This window comes from Trichoplusia ni, chromosome 13 (genome assembly GCF_003590095.1).
Source record: "Trichoplusia ni isolate ovarian cell line Hi5 chromosome 13, tn1, whole genome shotgun sequence".
In the NCBI taxonomy this organism is placed as follows: domain Eukaryota; kingdom Metazoa; phylum Arthropoda; class Insecta; order Lepidoptera; family Noctuidae; genus Trichoplusia; species Trichoplusia ni.
The window spans coordinates 2,959,624-2,973,127 of record NC_039490.1 but is presented as its reverse complement, the minus strand read 5'-3'; the positions used below and the strand labels follow the sequence as shown (position 1 = coordinate 2,973,127).

At 34.0% G+C, this 13,504-nt stretch overlaps 1 protein-coding gene across 1 annotated transcript; it reads right to left on the bottom strand.

Moving 5' to 3' along the window:
* Window positions 1-179: 179 nt before the first annotated feature.
* Window positions 180-13,404, bottom strand: LOC113500202 (hemicentin-1-like). The gene is made up of 9 exons (XM_026880911.1): window positions 13,071-13,404; window positions 10,946-11,175; window positions 10,346-10,465; window positions 9,772-9,858; window positions 9,513-9,641; window positions 8,956-9,121; window positions 2,132-2,307; window positions 1,638-1,710; window positions 180-385 (listed from the first exon to the last, which is right to left on the bottom strand). Exons 1-9 carry the CDS (start codon window positions 13,267-13,269, stop codon window positions 180-182), a joined length of 1,386 nt encoding a protein of 461 aa, XP_026736712.1. The 5' UTR covers window positions 13,270-13,404.
* Window positions 13,405-13,504: the final 100 nt, after the last annotated feature.

Sequence of the window (13,504 nt, the reverse complement as noted above, 5' to 3'; positions counted from 1 at the left end):
AAGAATAGAATAATAAAAAAATCGTGTCATCAAGTCAGAAATATGAGAATAATAAAAAAAATACAGACTGTATGCAATCTCGTCCTTTTTGAAGTCGTCTCAAAACTAATAATGACGTGGGCTTGGCTTACACGGACCACTCTCTTACCGAATGTAAAGAGTGCTCATTGTTGTTCAATTTAACCAAAATGAGAACAGTTATTAATTTTTCTAGTACTATACCAGGCGATAGGCTTCATGCCCATGTTATCATCATTCCACGAGATACTGGGAGTCGGGTAACCAGTTACTTTGCACGCGATTGTTGCGCTTTTACCAAATTCTACAGTCAATGGATTTTGATCTAAAATTTGACATTTTGGCGATGTTCTTCTAAATCCCATACCTACAATTAAAAATATCGTTTTAATACTATTAGTTAGTTTTTTATGGTTGTTAATAAAAACTTTGCCCCTTGGTTTCTGAAAGGCATAATTATTTTTAGCCAAAACCAGTTATTATACACGGTGATTTTTAGTCGTCTTACAAAAGTAGCCCAGTTCATGTATTCGACGTAAAATACCTACCCCTAGGCGCGATTATTTTTTTTATCATCAACTAAGATAATAAGTACGAAGAAAAATGAAACAAGAGAAATCTGAAATATACTCTTAAAAATGATAAAAACGCTGCCGCCCGCGCCCCTCACTATTTGTTGCAAGGCTCGAACCGCGCTCGCAACAGAGCTGTGTTCTAAAAAACTACGAATTGCATCATAATATTTAATAACAATTGCTTTTTAAATTTATTCAAATCTCATAAATACCTATTTTTTTTATCATGAACGTGTTCTAGTCATTGGATACATGAACTGGGCTGCTTTTGTAAGACGACTTAAAAAATCAATCAGTATATTATAGGCATGATAACTAGTTAACTAAAAAATAACGCGCTTGAAAAACTATCTATTAACTATGTAGTTATTTACAGTGTGTATTATGATACACAAATACCTAAATATTTTTTTAACCTAATAAACGTAATTATTAAAGTTTTACATACGTTGAAGTTAATAATAGTATTGTACACAATTATTTTTTAATAAAAATATGTTCATAATTTAAGTGAATTTAGACTTTCTAAATAAGAGTGGGTTTTAGGTATATACATATATCCTCTATTAATAAGTGATGCAACAGACAATCAAAGTCTAAAAGTTTTGTTGAAAAGTGTACCAAATTTAATTTTACTGAAACCAATAAATTAAAAATAAGCTTTTTCAGATACTTAGTTAAAAAATCTTGATGAATAGCAGGTTGGAATCCAAGGATTGATTTATTTCAGGGATAATTGCAGTACCTAACTAAACAACCTGAAGAGTTTGTTTGTTTGTTTGAACGCGCTAATTTCAGGAACACCTGGTTCGAATTGAAAAAAATATTTTTGTGTTGAATAGACCATTTATCAAGGAAGGGCTATATAACATCTCTCTGCTACTAATAGGAGCGAAGATACAACGGAAAATGTGGAAAAACAGGGCAGGTATAAATCATAAGTTACATATGTCTTCTAACCACGCGGACGAAGTCGCGGGCAACAGCTAGTAGGTAAATACAAATGTATAATAAATTACACATTTTTTGTAAGTGTATACCTACCTGTTTGTTGTGGAATGATAATTTCTGTGCAACCTTTTATCTCTTGGTATGATGTTGTATCGTGTCCTTGGATCTGAAATAGCATTAGAGCACATTATTGAAGATATGTATTGTATTCTAATGTCGTAAATTCATGACAGTGTGAACACAATTAATTAAAGTATCGTTATTCTTGTTAATGTTACTTTGCACCATCATTTAGGGTTCCTGTTAAGAGATGAGTAGTAGCCAGTGGGAACACTTGTTATTAATATATTGGCCTGACTGCTAAAAGGAAAGTCTTGGGTTTGATTCCCATACTGGGCCCATATTTTTTAGGTGAGAACGATCATTTATTTGTTTTATTTCCGAGTGCATTTTTTTATTATATGTTTATATTTAGAATTTTAATATAATGTTTATGAAGAGTGCTTATAAATTAAAACTTGCTTAGTTTGAGACTAGATGGCGTTGTGTGAAATTGCCCAATATTATTATCATCAAAGTATTTTTACCCAAATCCGGAAAGTAGTATCGGTTACAACTAGAACTTCAGTCCAATAAAAGCCTTCGGTGCCAGTGTCTTTAATATCCAAAGTTTCTCTGCGCGAGTCGTTAGAATACTGTATTTCCAGCTTTTCCAATTTCATGTTACTATGAGCGTTGTCTATAAGGATATAGTTCTTTCTACCTGAAAAACAAGTCTCATTAACATAAATACGTATTATGTACCTGTGACAAAAAAAGAGAGACATTTCAACATTTTAAATAGGAAACACCTAAACATTTGACAAATTAGACCATATTCTTTCGGCATGCATTTGATTAACCAAATGTCAAAAGGACCTGCAAATAGAAAATTTTAAGCAACTTCCGGTACATAGAAGATCGAATAATTTTTATGACTATGTTTCTGGTTAAGGGTGCGGTGAACGAATACTTTTCCATACAAACGTAATACCAAAATCATTGTCGCTACGAACATATCACCGACTTAAAGTTATGTTATTCGGATACAGACGGTATTTATCTAGGTTCCTATTAAACTTTTAGTTTAAAACATTCACTATTTACGAAATGCGAGCGAATTGCATTTCGTATATTTTAACACCGCTAACAGCATGTTTTCAACTTAATATTTCTGTACTTAAAACATTAATATTCTTAATATCCTTTTAATAGGAACACAGATTATATAGTCTAGTTGCAATTTATCAAAAAAAAAGTGGACATATAATAAGTTTTCATTCATAATTTTTGGTATTACGGAACACAACCAAATTTATCACAAATCTGGAACCATATTATCGCTGTCGCATGTCTCACCAACGCCCGACACGCTATGTTTGTGTGCGTGTACGCACTGCTCGTGGCATGCGCTGGCGTTGGGTTCGACATTATAACTATTTATAACTATTAGGTAGTTTACCGATGTAAAAGATTGTTTTGTTGTTTATAGTTAAATAAAGTATTCATTTTTGACGACGACGTAATAAGTGATAATTAAAATTAATAGTTAAATAAATTTAATAATTTGGACGGGGTAGAGCGAGGGCGAGCACATAGGTTTTGTTTACTTTTTGTCTGCTTTACTCTGGTATAACGCGCCTAGATTAATACCTACTCTGTCAATGTTAATTGGATTTCTCCTTTACTTTAAATTTGAGTGTTATAATGTATTTGTTGTAGCATTTGAATTTGAAATTATGGTTTCAAGTCTAAATAGCAAAAAAATATATTTGTCAAGGTTTTTTGACACTTTCATTCAATTTGACTACACGTATAGCCGAGCGGTTGAGGTTATCCCGCCTAAACAACTGGCCGCGACGTGTCGCGGGTTCGATCCCCGTGTAGGACAAGCGTTTGTGTGATTCACGAATGCTTGTTCTGAGGCTAAGTGTCTTTGTGCATGTGAATTGTATGTTTGTGAAAGCCCCGCAACACATGGATTAAATTCCTTAGTGCGGGAGTAGCTTTTTATAGTTTTTATCAAAAAAGAAAGAAAAAAAATCTTTTATATCTGTAAGCACTTTAAGAAGACGAAGAACTGATTTTAATGAAATTTGGCACAGTACCTACTACGTAGTACGTACCTACAAGCAAAGTAAAATTTTAACAAGGTAGGTATTTAAAAAAAAACGTTTTAATCCCTACTATACCTAATATTATAAATGCGAAAGTAACTCTGTCTGTCTGTCTGTTACGCTTTCACGTCTAAACCACCGAACTGATTTTAATGAAATTTGGTACAGAGATAGAGTTGACCTTGAGAAAGAACATAGGATAGTTTTATCCCGGACTTTTGAAGAGTTTTCTTTCTTGGAAACGCGATATAACCGACATCGACGCGGACGAAGCCGCGGGCGAAAAGCTAGTAATAAATATATTTTTTATTAACTAACTATTTACTTACGAAATATTACTTAACCTTAATGTATGTACTGTTTAACATAATATTTAAATAAACCGCCTCTAGCATACCTACTTTAAAATTTTAAACGGAACTTGGTAACAGTTGTCGCTCGCTGTAGGTGATTATCGCGTAGGTATAGGCGAGTTACGACGGAGTCGACGGAGGCCTCTAGCCGATACATGGATGTGGTGGGAGTGAAATATTTGGAAAAAGATTTAATGCAAAAATGGCATAGTGTGAAAAAATAGGCACTCTTTCTTATTGCAAAAAAAATGAAACTTGGGTTGGATTACTTACGTAATATTTGTTACCTATTAGGTACCAAAAAATAAGTTTCATAACGAAAACATACTCGGACTCGGACACAAGGTGTAAAAAATCAACCAAAAATAATAATAATAATAAATGCGGACAACATCACATACATTGTTCTGAACCCAAAGTAAGTTGCTAGAGCACTTGTGTTATGCAATTCAGATACAACGAAGGTACCACAAACACCCAGACCCGAGACAATGTATAAATAAGAATTTTTACATTGACCCGACCGGGGATCGAACCCGGGACCTCAGAGCTAGCGACACCTTGACACCGGTGCGTACGCCACTCGACCACGGAGGTCGTCGAAGTTACTTATTTTGGGTACCCTGCCTAAACTGTTAAAGATAGAACCATAAAATGTTCTAAGTAATTGTAGATCTTATAAATATCTACAAAAAAGTTCGCGACACACTATACCTATCTATGTCGAGTGAGGTACAATAACCATTTTTTTTATTGGAAAATCTTGATTTTTTTTGTTCTACATTTAAACGCGTTTATTTTACTCATGCTATTAATCCTTATTAAAATTAATTATTTCGATCACTAAGTACAGTTAATGTAGATAATATTTGATCTTTGAATAATTAAAATTGGACGTTTGGTTCTGAAGTTATAACGAAATTAAAATATTACGATTTCTGCTGCACGGCCCGTTATGATATTGTTGTGGTTATAAACGAGAAGGCGCTTTATATTAGCAAAATATATGTATTTTTTATCCTCATAAGCTTTTTTAAGCTCATAAATGTTATCTATACTTCTATAGGTACTAATATATAAAGCTGAAGAGTTTGTTTGTTTGTTTGAACGCGCTAATCTCAGGAACTGCTTGTCCAAATTCAAAAGTATTTAGTTTATCATCACACTGCGACTAATAGGAGCGAAGATACAATGGAAAATGTGGAAAAAAAAATAGTGCGGGTATAAATTATAACTTATATCTTCTAACCACGCGGACGAAGTCGCGGGCGACAGCTAGTTTTGAATAAAGTGAATATGCGTGCGTTACGGTATGTTGGTATACCTACCTTTCTTTGGTGAGACATGCAAGAGCGCTAATATTTTTTGATAATCTGCAACTAGACTATATAATCTATGTTCCTATTAAAATGATATTAAGATTATTAATATTAAGAATTAAATTACAGAAAAAATAAGTTGAAAACATGCTGTTAGCGGTGTTAAAATATACGAAATGCAATTCGCTGGCATTTCGTAATAGTGAACGTTTTAAACTAAAAGTTTAATAGGAACCTAGATAAATTAAATACCGTCTTTTGGTATTACGTTTGTATTGAAAAGTTTTCGTTCATGTTTTATTTTATTAGATTTTTAGATTTAAGATACCTAATATCATTAAATCTTCTGATATAGCCATCGTACAATAATTTCCAAAAAAAGCATTACTGGTTTTTGTGTTCACCAACGGTTCCGAAAATTAAATAACAAAAATAAAGCATTTACTGAACAAAATTAGTACAATGCAGTGGTTATCAGTCATTATGAATGACTCGCTACAAACGTACTACACGCACGCACAGAGCTACGCGCTGCGCCGCGAGAAGTCCGATAGAGATAGCAATGTTTCGTCGGATTTTTGGCTCGCGTCGAATTGCAGTTGCGCGCTGCTTACACCGGCCTCTTAATGTTCATCCATATGAATTATATTTATTTGAAAACTACTATTTTTACCCAATATGTAGATACATACATATAAGTAGTTGTTTATATAATGTTACTAGCGGCCCGGTACGTGCTTCGCTACGTATAAAGTGAAATAAAATAAACAAATCGGAACATCAAATTCATTTATTTAATCAAAAAAATATTTTATTTAAAATCGAAATCAATTGCTAGCTATTTACAACACACTTAATCCAAAACATTTGGATAAACAATATTTTTTGTTTTTCCATTTTGAGCATAAATAAACAAACGGCTGGGGGTACCGACTCTGGAACAGGCAACATATAACTGGCCATGTGAAAAACAATGTTCCTCCAAATTCACACCACAAACGTGAAGTGTTTGACCTTGGGCCTTGTTGATGGACATCGCAAATGATAAACGCACAGGATATTGTAAACGTTTGAACTCAAAAGGCATATCAGTTGGAATCATAGGTATACGCGGTATCAAAACAACTTCTCCTTTTGATTTACCAGTTAAGATCGTAGCTTCAATCAAATTTGGCAATAACTTTTTCACTGCCAATCTGGTTCCGTTACACAGTTTTGGTGGATTAATATTTCGCAATAATATAATCGAAGAACCAACTTTCAGATTCAAGCAATGCGGTGGCATACCAGCCGGCTCCAATGAATTTAAAAATTCAATTGGATAATTCATTGCCTCATCTTGATTCATAACACTGTCAATTGATTTATATTTCGTGACTACGCCTGGCAGTTTCGCTTGAATTTGAAAATTAATTGCATTGACATGAATGTTTTTCGGTGCTAAAATGGCGCGTTCTGTCAACCAATCATGATTTCTGTAATTCTGAACAATATTCGGAAAAACACATTCAATCAATTCATCTATCGATTGCGCAATTGTACAAAAATTGTTCGGTACAGCGATCAATCCGTTGGTTCTGTCGATTTGTATTTTGCCGTCACCAATTTCTAACAATTGTTTTGAGAACTCATGGGCAGCTGGATCATTTTGTAGGTGAACACGCATATTAATGTTTAGTGTCAATTTTTGTAGATATCTCCAAAGAACTGATGACTTCAAGCAGGCATTTATTTCATCAGCAGGAGTTGATCGAGGAATGACAGGCAATGTTTGACGAAAATCCCCTGAAAGTAATATCAAAGCACCACCAAAAAGCTGTTGATTACCACGTAAATCTTGCATTGTTCGATTGAATGCTTCTAGTGATTTTTTATTCGCCATTGTACACTCATCCCATAAAATAATTGACGTTAATCGCAGAACTTTTGCCATAGCAGAATTTTCGATATATTGCAAGTTGGAGTTTCAATCACCTGTACATTCAATGGCAATTTTAATGCAGAGTGTGCGGTCCGACCACCTTCTAATAATGTAGCAGCAATTCCCGAAGATGCAAGTGCTAGTGCAATTTTCTGATCTGATCGAATAGTCGCTAAAATCAATGATATAACGAACGTTTACCTGTGCCACCAGGTGCATCCAAAAAATATAATCCACCTGCATTATTGGAAACGGCTTGCATGATTGTATCATATACATGTTTTTGCTGAATATTTAATTTGGTTATATTCGATTGTACAAATAAACGCAAATCATTACAGTTGAATTCCTGCTCACGTTGCAATTCACGATCAAACAAATCATGCATGGGACGATTTGGTGCGGTCATACCCAATTGTACCAATGCTTTATTTGCAATCGTTAGACATATATCTTCAATTATTATCAAAGCTTCGTTGCACATTTCCAAGGTAATCAACAAATCAGGATTTCTTGCATGATGACGCATACGAATTAAAATATCTTCTGCCATATAATTTTTATATTTGTTCCATAATTCAAGTGGATTTGATGGCATACATGTCGATAATATAATGGCAAATAGCATTCGTATTTGTTGTGGATGAGCTGACGTAGATGCATCATTAAGTGTTGAATCCCAATGTGCATCATCCTCCAACAAATGCAAGAGTTGACATGCTTCACGATATGTTTGACACACGCCGGGTGTTTCACCTCGAAAGTTAGCCGCATCACAATGTGGACATATTGCGTCCATCATTCCAATGTATCCATACATACTATAATCAATCTGACTGTTGTAATTAAAAGCAGCACGCATCATTTCAGCCAAAACAGCACGACGTATTCGTGATGGCCGTGCAAGATTCAGTACAGGTACTGGGTTAACAAATCTATTGCGTGCATTACGTTCACGCTGCGATGCATTAGCTTGTGCGCGTTCATCTGCAGTCTGTGATCGTCTTAGTAATGCCACATCATTTGCATTACGCGTTCGCCGACCTATATTTGCTCGTCTGGCTGGTGGCATTTTCCCGTATGCACATATGTTTTCGCTTAAAAATCGAAAAAAAAAATTAGAACAAAAAAAAAACAAATTCCCAAGAAGCTGTCGCATATAATGCCATGTGAAATCATATACGGCAACTTAGAAAAGTATACATAAATTCAGGACTCACCGTTTGTATGAATGCACTGCAAATGCAATTATGTGAAAAGAAATTTATCGCTGATAATATGATTTAATCAAACCACGTCCAAAATGAATTGACGGCATGAATGACATAACAACGTGCTTGTCCTGTCAACAAAACTTCAAAAAAGTTTCTATTGAATTCATTTATTACAAAAAATGTGACAAATGAGGAACCGCTCGACCGATTTTGTGCAAACTTCACATAAACCATCTACTAAATATGCCGACCAAATCCTAAGCATTTGGTTTGGATCGGTGAGCCCGTTCTTGAGTTATGGAATTACAACGAAAAGTGGCATTGATTTTATATATATAGATTTATCCATGCTTTCGTCGTTTAAATACGTGCTAATTTCACGAGTTCATAGTTCAATTTCATGGGATTATTATTCCTCACGTCATAATAATCTTGACTACTATGTTACCTGGCATTGGTTTTTCGCTCGTTTCGTTCATACTTCTTGGCATTCTGGGTGAAAATCCGAATTCCACAGGTAATTTATAACTCTTATATAGTGTTACAGATGTTGGCCCTCTACTTCGGGTTATGACCGTGTAATCGCCAGCCTTTGCCTCCTTTAACTGGACAACCTGAAAGGATTTTAATTATGATAGGATGGATCAAACCTTCCCTATACGGCTAGAGGTTTGTGCCCAACAGTCGAACATATAGGATGGATGCGAAGGACAGGAAACAGAGGAGAAAGGTATAAATAAAGGGGTCAACACCCTGAAGTGGGTTATTCAAGGCTGATGATGAATTTTAAATGATCAAACGAACAGAACACTGTAAGTTCCTGAAGAATTTTTCGGTTATGCGTTCCACCAAGTAGTAAAAGATTTGATGCTTATTTATCAATATGCGCCATTTGCTTTGCTTTAGCTTGGCTAATTATTTTTTACTCAACTGAATACTGAATCCCAGGAACTACTGTTCGCCTATTGAAAAAGGGAAACTTTTGACATTCATTGATTGACTTGCCTGAGTGTTCCTCAAGTCCACTATTTTCTCTACTGAAATGCTGGAGTTATCTGGTGCGCTTATTTCGACCTTTGGGTTTTCTCCCGAAGCCACTATCATAGCAGTCTTTGTGAAAGCGCCCACTGTAAACTAAACTTTATCTTAATAAAACACATTTCAAAATTTAAGGAAATGACTAAAGTCACTATAGTAACTTGTAACTTAGTATTTTTGTGCAATCATTGATTGAGGTGTTCCAATCACGGTCTTATTTACTTACAGACATTTGTTTGTATTCAATAAATGTTTCCGAAGTTGTTACATCAGTCCACTTCACGTTGATAACTTCTTTCATGTATGGAAAAGCCTGAAATACAAAAATCGTATCATTTAGGTGTTTTAATAAACCAAGAAGATAGTTTCTACTCTGGGATTGTCATATCATATTAGAATTTGTAACCTAGGATTGTTATATAAATATCTATTGTTGTTTAGGGTTCCAAAGGGTAAAAACAGAACTACTATTTCTGAGGCTCTTCTGGCTGTCCGTCCGTCCGTCACCAGCCTGTATAACAGATTATGGAGATCGATTTTATCTTACAATATATTTACCTACGTAGCTTGATTTCATTTAGCGTTAGAAACCTAAAGAGATGCATGTTTTTACAAGACTTATTACAATATTGTAAAGGTTCCTCTATTTGAGTTTCATTATTCTGCCATAACTTTTAATTTAACCGGTAAAATGTATCAAAATTATCTCATTTACAGAGTAGATAGAACAGAAAAGAAATTAAGCTATCATAATGGAACCATTTTTCTTTTTAAGGATGGTAAGTAATGTTTTGAATTACCTGTCGCAAACTGAAGGCATCAAATCTCAGGACAGCTCCAGAACAAGCTTTGGCGACATCGAAATAAACTTGTACGTCAACGTTGGGAGACGAGCAAAATCCGCTCAACAGTATAACCACCTGAAAGTAATGTTCTTTGTATAAGTTTTCTCCATATCTTGTTCTTAAGTTACTATTTGTTAAATACAAACCTCTTCTGATATATTTAAATGTCTAATTGTCTAAACTCTCAGATCACGGCACTGATCGCTTGACGATAATAAAAGGGGTTATAAAAATAGTCACACTGAGTATAACAGTCGTAGTCACCGGTGATTAGCTATCATCCTTTCAGGTATCAGGAGTTAAAGCTTTATTTGGTGAGCGTAGATAGCAGCTGCTGCGGTTGCTGCAGTCCCGCTCACCCGTTCGGGCACACGATAAAAGGTTATAGTAATTAAAAACCTGAAACCCCTTTCAGCTCAACTTTAAGAGGAAAGAGTCATTTCATGATTATTCGTCCAGGCTAAGAAAGGCTCACTAAGTAAATGTATTATTTTGTTTTCTCATTAGGTTTTATTTGAAGTCCGTTGAGTATTTTTTCTTAAAAAATATTATTACCTTACTTTTGGTACTTCTACACAAGTTTTCCACGGCACCAATTTTGTGAGCATCTTTTGAAAATGCGTCGGTAAAAACGAATATGTTTGATCGGTCTTTGCTTATTTGTAAAGCTTTTTCTATTCCAGTGAGAGAATTTTCTGGACACTCAGTGCCTCCAGCTGCTGTCAAACCATTGAGTGAACTAAGAATGTCCCGTGGTGTTGCCTTGATTATTGGATCACCTACACCTGTAACAGAACCCACGGGTTGCTCTTCGGGAGTGCCGGCAGAAGTGAAAACTTCAATAAAGTTCTGTATCTGCCAGCCGCATATTTTGATTAAGGTGTAGAGTTTGTGAAGTTAGGCCTTGTAGAGCTAGGGCGTTTAGTGTTAGAAGCTCTACATGAGAACTTTTTGAGAATGCGAGTCATGTAGTCTCGTATTGGCAACATTTTACATGAAAATGTTTTTGGTGGGAGTTTTTATATCTTGGGTATGAAATGAAAGGAAAATAACATACAAAGTCAATTTATCTATGAAAGTCTATATATTATACGTAAACACAAATACAACAAAAAACAATACTAAGACCAAAAAAACATGTTGGAAAAAAAGAATATTGACGTAATTTTATGTTAGTACCTAATTTTCACAAAAATATTTTTGTGGTACATATATTATTTTTGCTACTGTATTATTTAGAACTGACCGATAAAATACTGACATTGTACTCCTGATAAAATCATATATGGTACTAAGTACCTACCTAACATAATACATAATTATGTAGTTGATTAATATATATAATTAATGAATGCTGATAAGTTTTTCCGCGTGTGTAAGTATGACACGTGTGTATTCTGCCTACAATGTTAGTGAGCAGAAGTTTCTCTATTTTACCTAATTTTGTACTATTTTAATATGAAACAAAAATAGCCGTTATACATAAGTACATTTTTAAACATTAACATTTTAACGACGAGATTATAAAAAAAGAATCGAATCAGAATCTTTCACAGTTCGAGAACGTTTGATTTTAAGCATACAATTTATATATTTTTATAGTAATTTTGGTGAGGATGATTCATTCTTAAATGATGCAGTTTACTCACATGTATCTAAAATAACGAAAGTATAATACTCTGCTGGGTAATTATAATTTAATTTATGAATTGTGTGATTTTGAAATAATAGAGACATGACAGGCCCATGAGTGAATGAAAAATGCTTGACCACTTGAACCGAGTGTGTACCTATTTACGCTACGGTAAAGGCCCGCAAGGTGTGCAAAGTTATGATTTTATAAACATTGACTGAAAGAAAATTATAAAGACGGCCACTGACTTTTGAGATATATTTTTAAAAACTTTTGATTCATGCTGATATTTGTAGTAAAATTTATTTATTTAAATATTTACTAAACACTAATACCTTACAATAATATGTTCTACTGAGAGTCGTTTTAACAATATGGTTTCATGTTCTTTGCTCGAAACCACCACTTTTGTGCATCTTATATCTATTCGTTTGGCTTATAACCCCTGTGTAACAATAATTAACATGGGTATTCAAATTAGCATTCGCGATTCTCGTGAAAAACAGATTGATAAAATTGTTTTGACGAAAATAATATTTTTCATTTTTATTAGCCTATTTGTTTAGGTACTTCAAAAATGTAAACAACTCGGTAGGCCTTTTTACACAAACACATATTAAATAAATAAACAAAATATTGATAATAAATCAGTGTATTTTTATTTACCGCTTTTTATTTAATTATTGTTTATTGCTTTTTAATCACGTTTTAGTTCTAAACTAATTATAAGAAAAAATATGTTTACCGTTTTAAACAAAATAAAGAAATAGTAGGCATGCGTTTAATTTATAATAAGGCGCAGTTGAAATATTGTCTTTAAGGGTTTAAGGTTGTAAATTGAAGGTTGTATGGATGTTGGTTTTTCACGCAAAAACCTTTGAATTTTGACGGATTTAGACGAAATTTCTCACACACATAATTTGTAACCAGGATTAACGCAATATTACACACATCACATGGTTTTTATTCCGATTTATGTTCCCATGGGTATTTGAATAAAATATTAAGGTACGTCGTGTATTATAAAATTCAAAAGTACAAACTTACCTGGATCGTTAAAGGGAACAATAATATAGTTTCCTATATCTGTTTTTTCTTCTGTATTGAGAACAGAAGGAAGATTTGCTTTTATCACATCTATTTCGTCTTGCATGGACCATGTTGTGTCTAGAACAAGAGTGAAACTTCTATCACAGTGAACAAGTCCAAGAATCGAAAGATAAATTAAAGTGCACTGGTAAAACATTGTGATTCGTTGTTTGATGACGACAGACTGGTGGCTAATGATGTTCTAAAGTCGAAGTGTTGTTTCTCTTTAGTAAGAGTTAAGGGGAACCTAAATTATCATCTGTAATTTTAATACGTCTTTCATATTTTTTAACTTACTAGCTGTTGCCCGCAACTTCGTCCGCATGGTTAAAAGATATAAGTTGGGAATTTTTGAACGGAAGCCCTCGAAGATGAATATATTTCCCCGTTTT

What these genes read in the sequence shown, in the direction of transcription:
- LOC113500202 (XM_026880911.1), bottom strand. Translation starts at nt 13,269, where the DNA reads ATGTTTTACCAGTGCACTTTAATTTATCTTTCGATTCTTGGACTTGTT. An exon ending in TGTTCCCTTTAACGATCCAG is followed by an intron (nt 11,176 to 13,070) that starts GTAAGTTTGTAC and finishes GTTCTGTTACAG; the next exon opens with GTGTAGGTGATCCAATAATC. An exon ending in ATGCCTTCAGTTTGCGACAG is followed by an intron (nt 9,859 to 10,345) that starts GTAATTCAAAAC and finishes TTTGTATTTCAG; the next exon opens with GCTTTTCCATACATGAAAGA.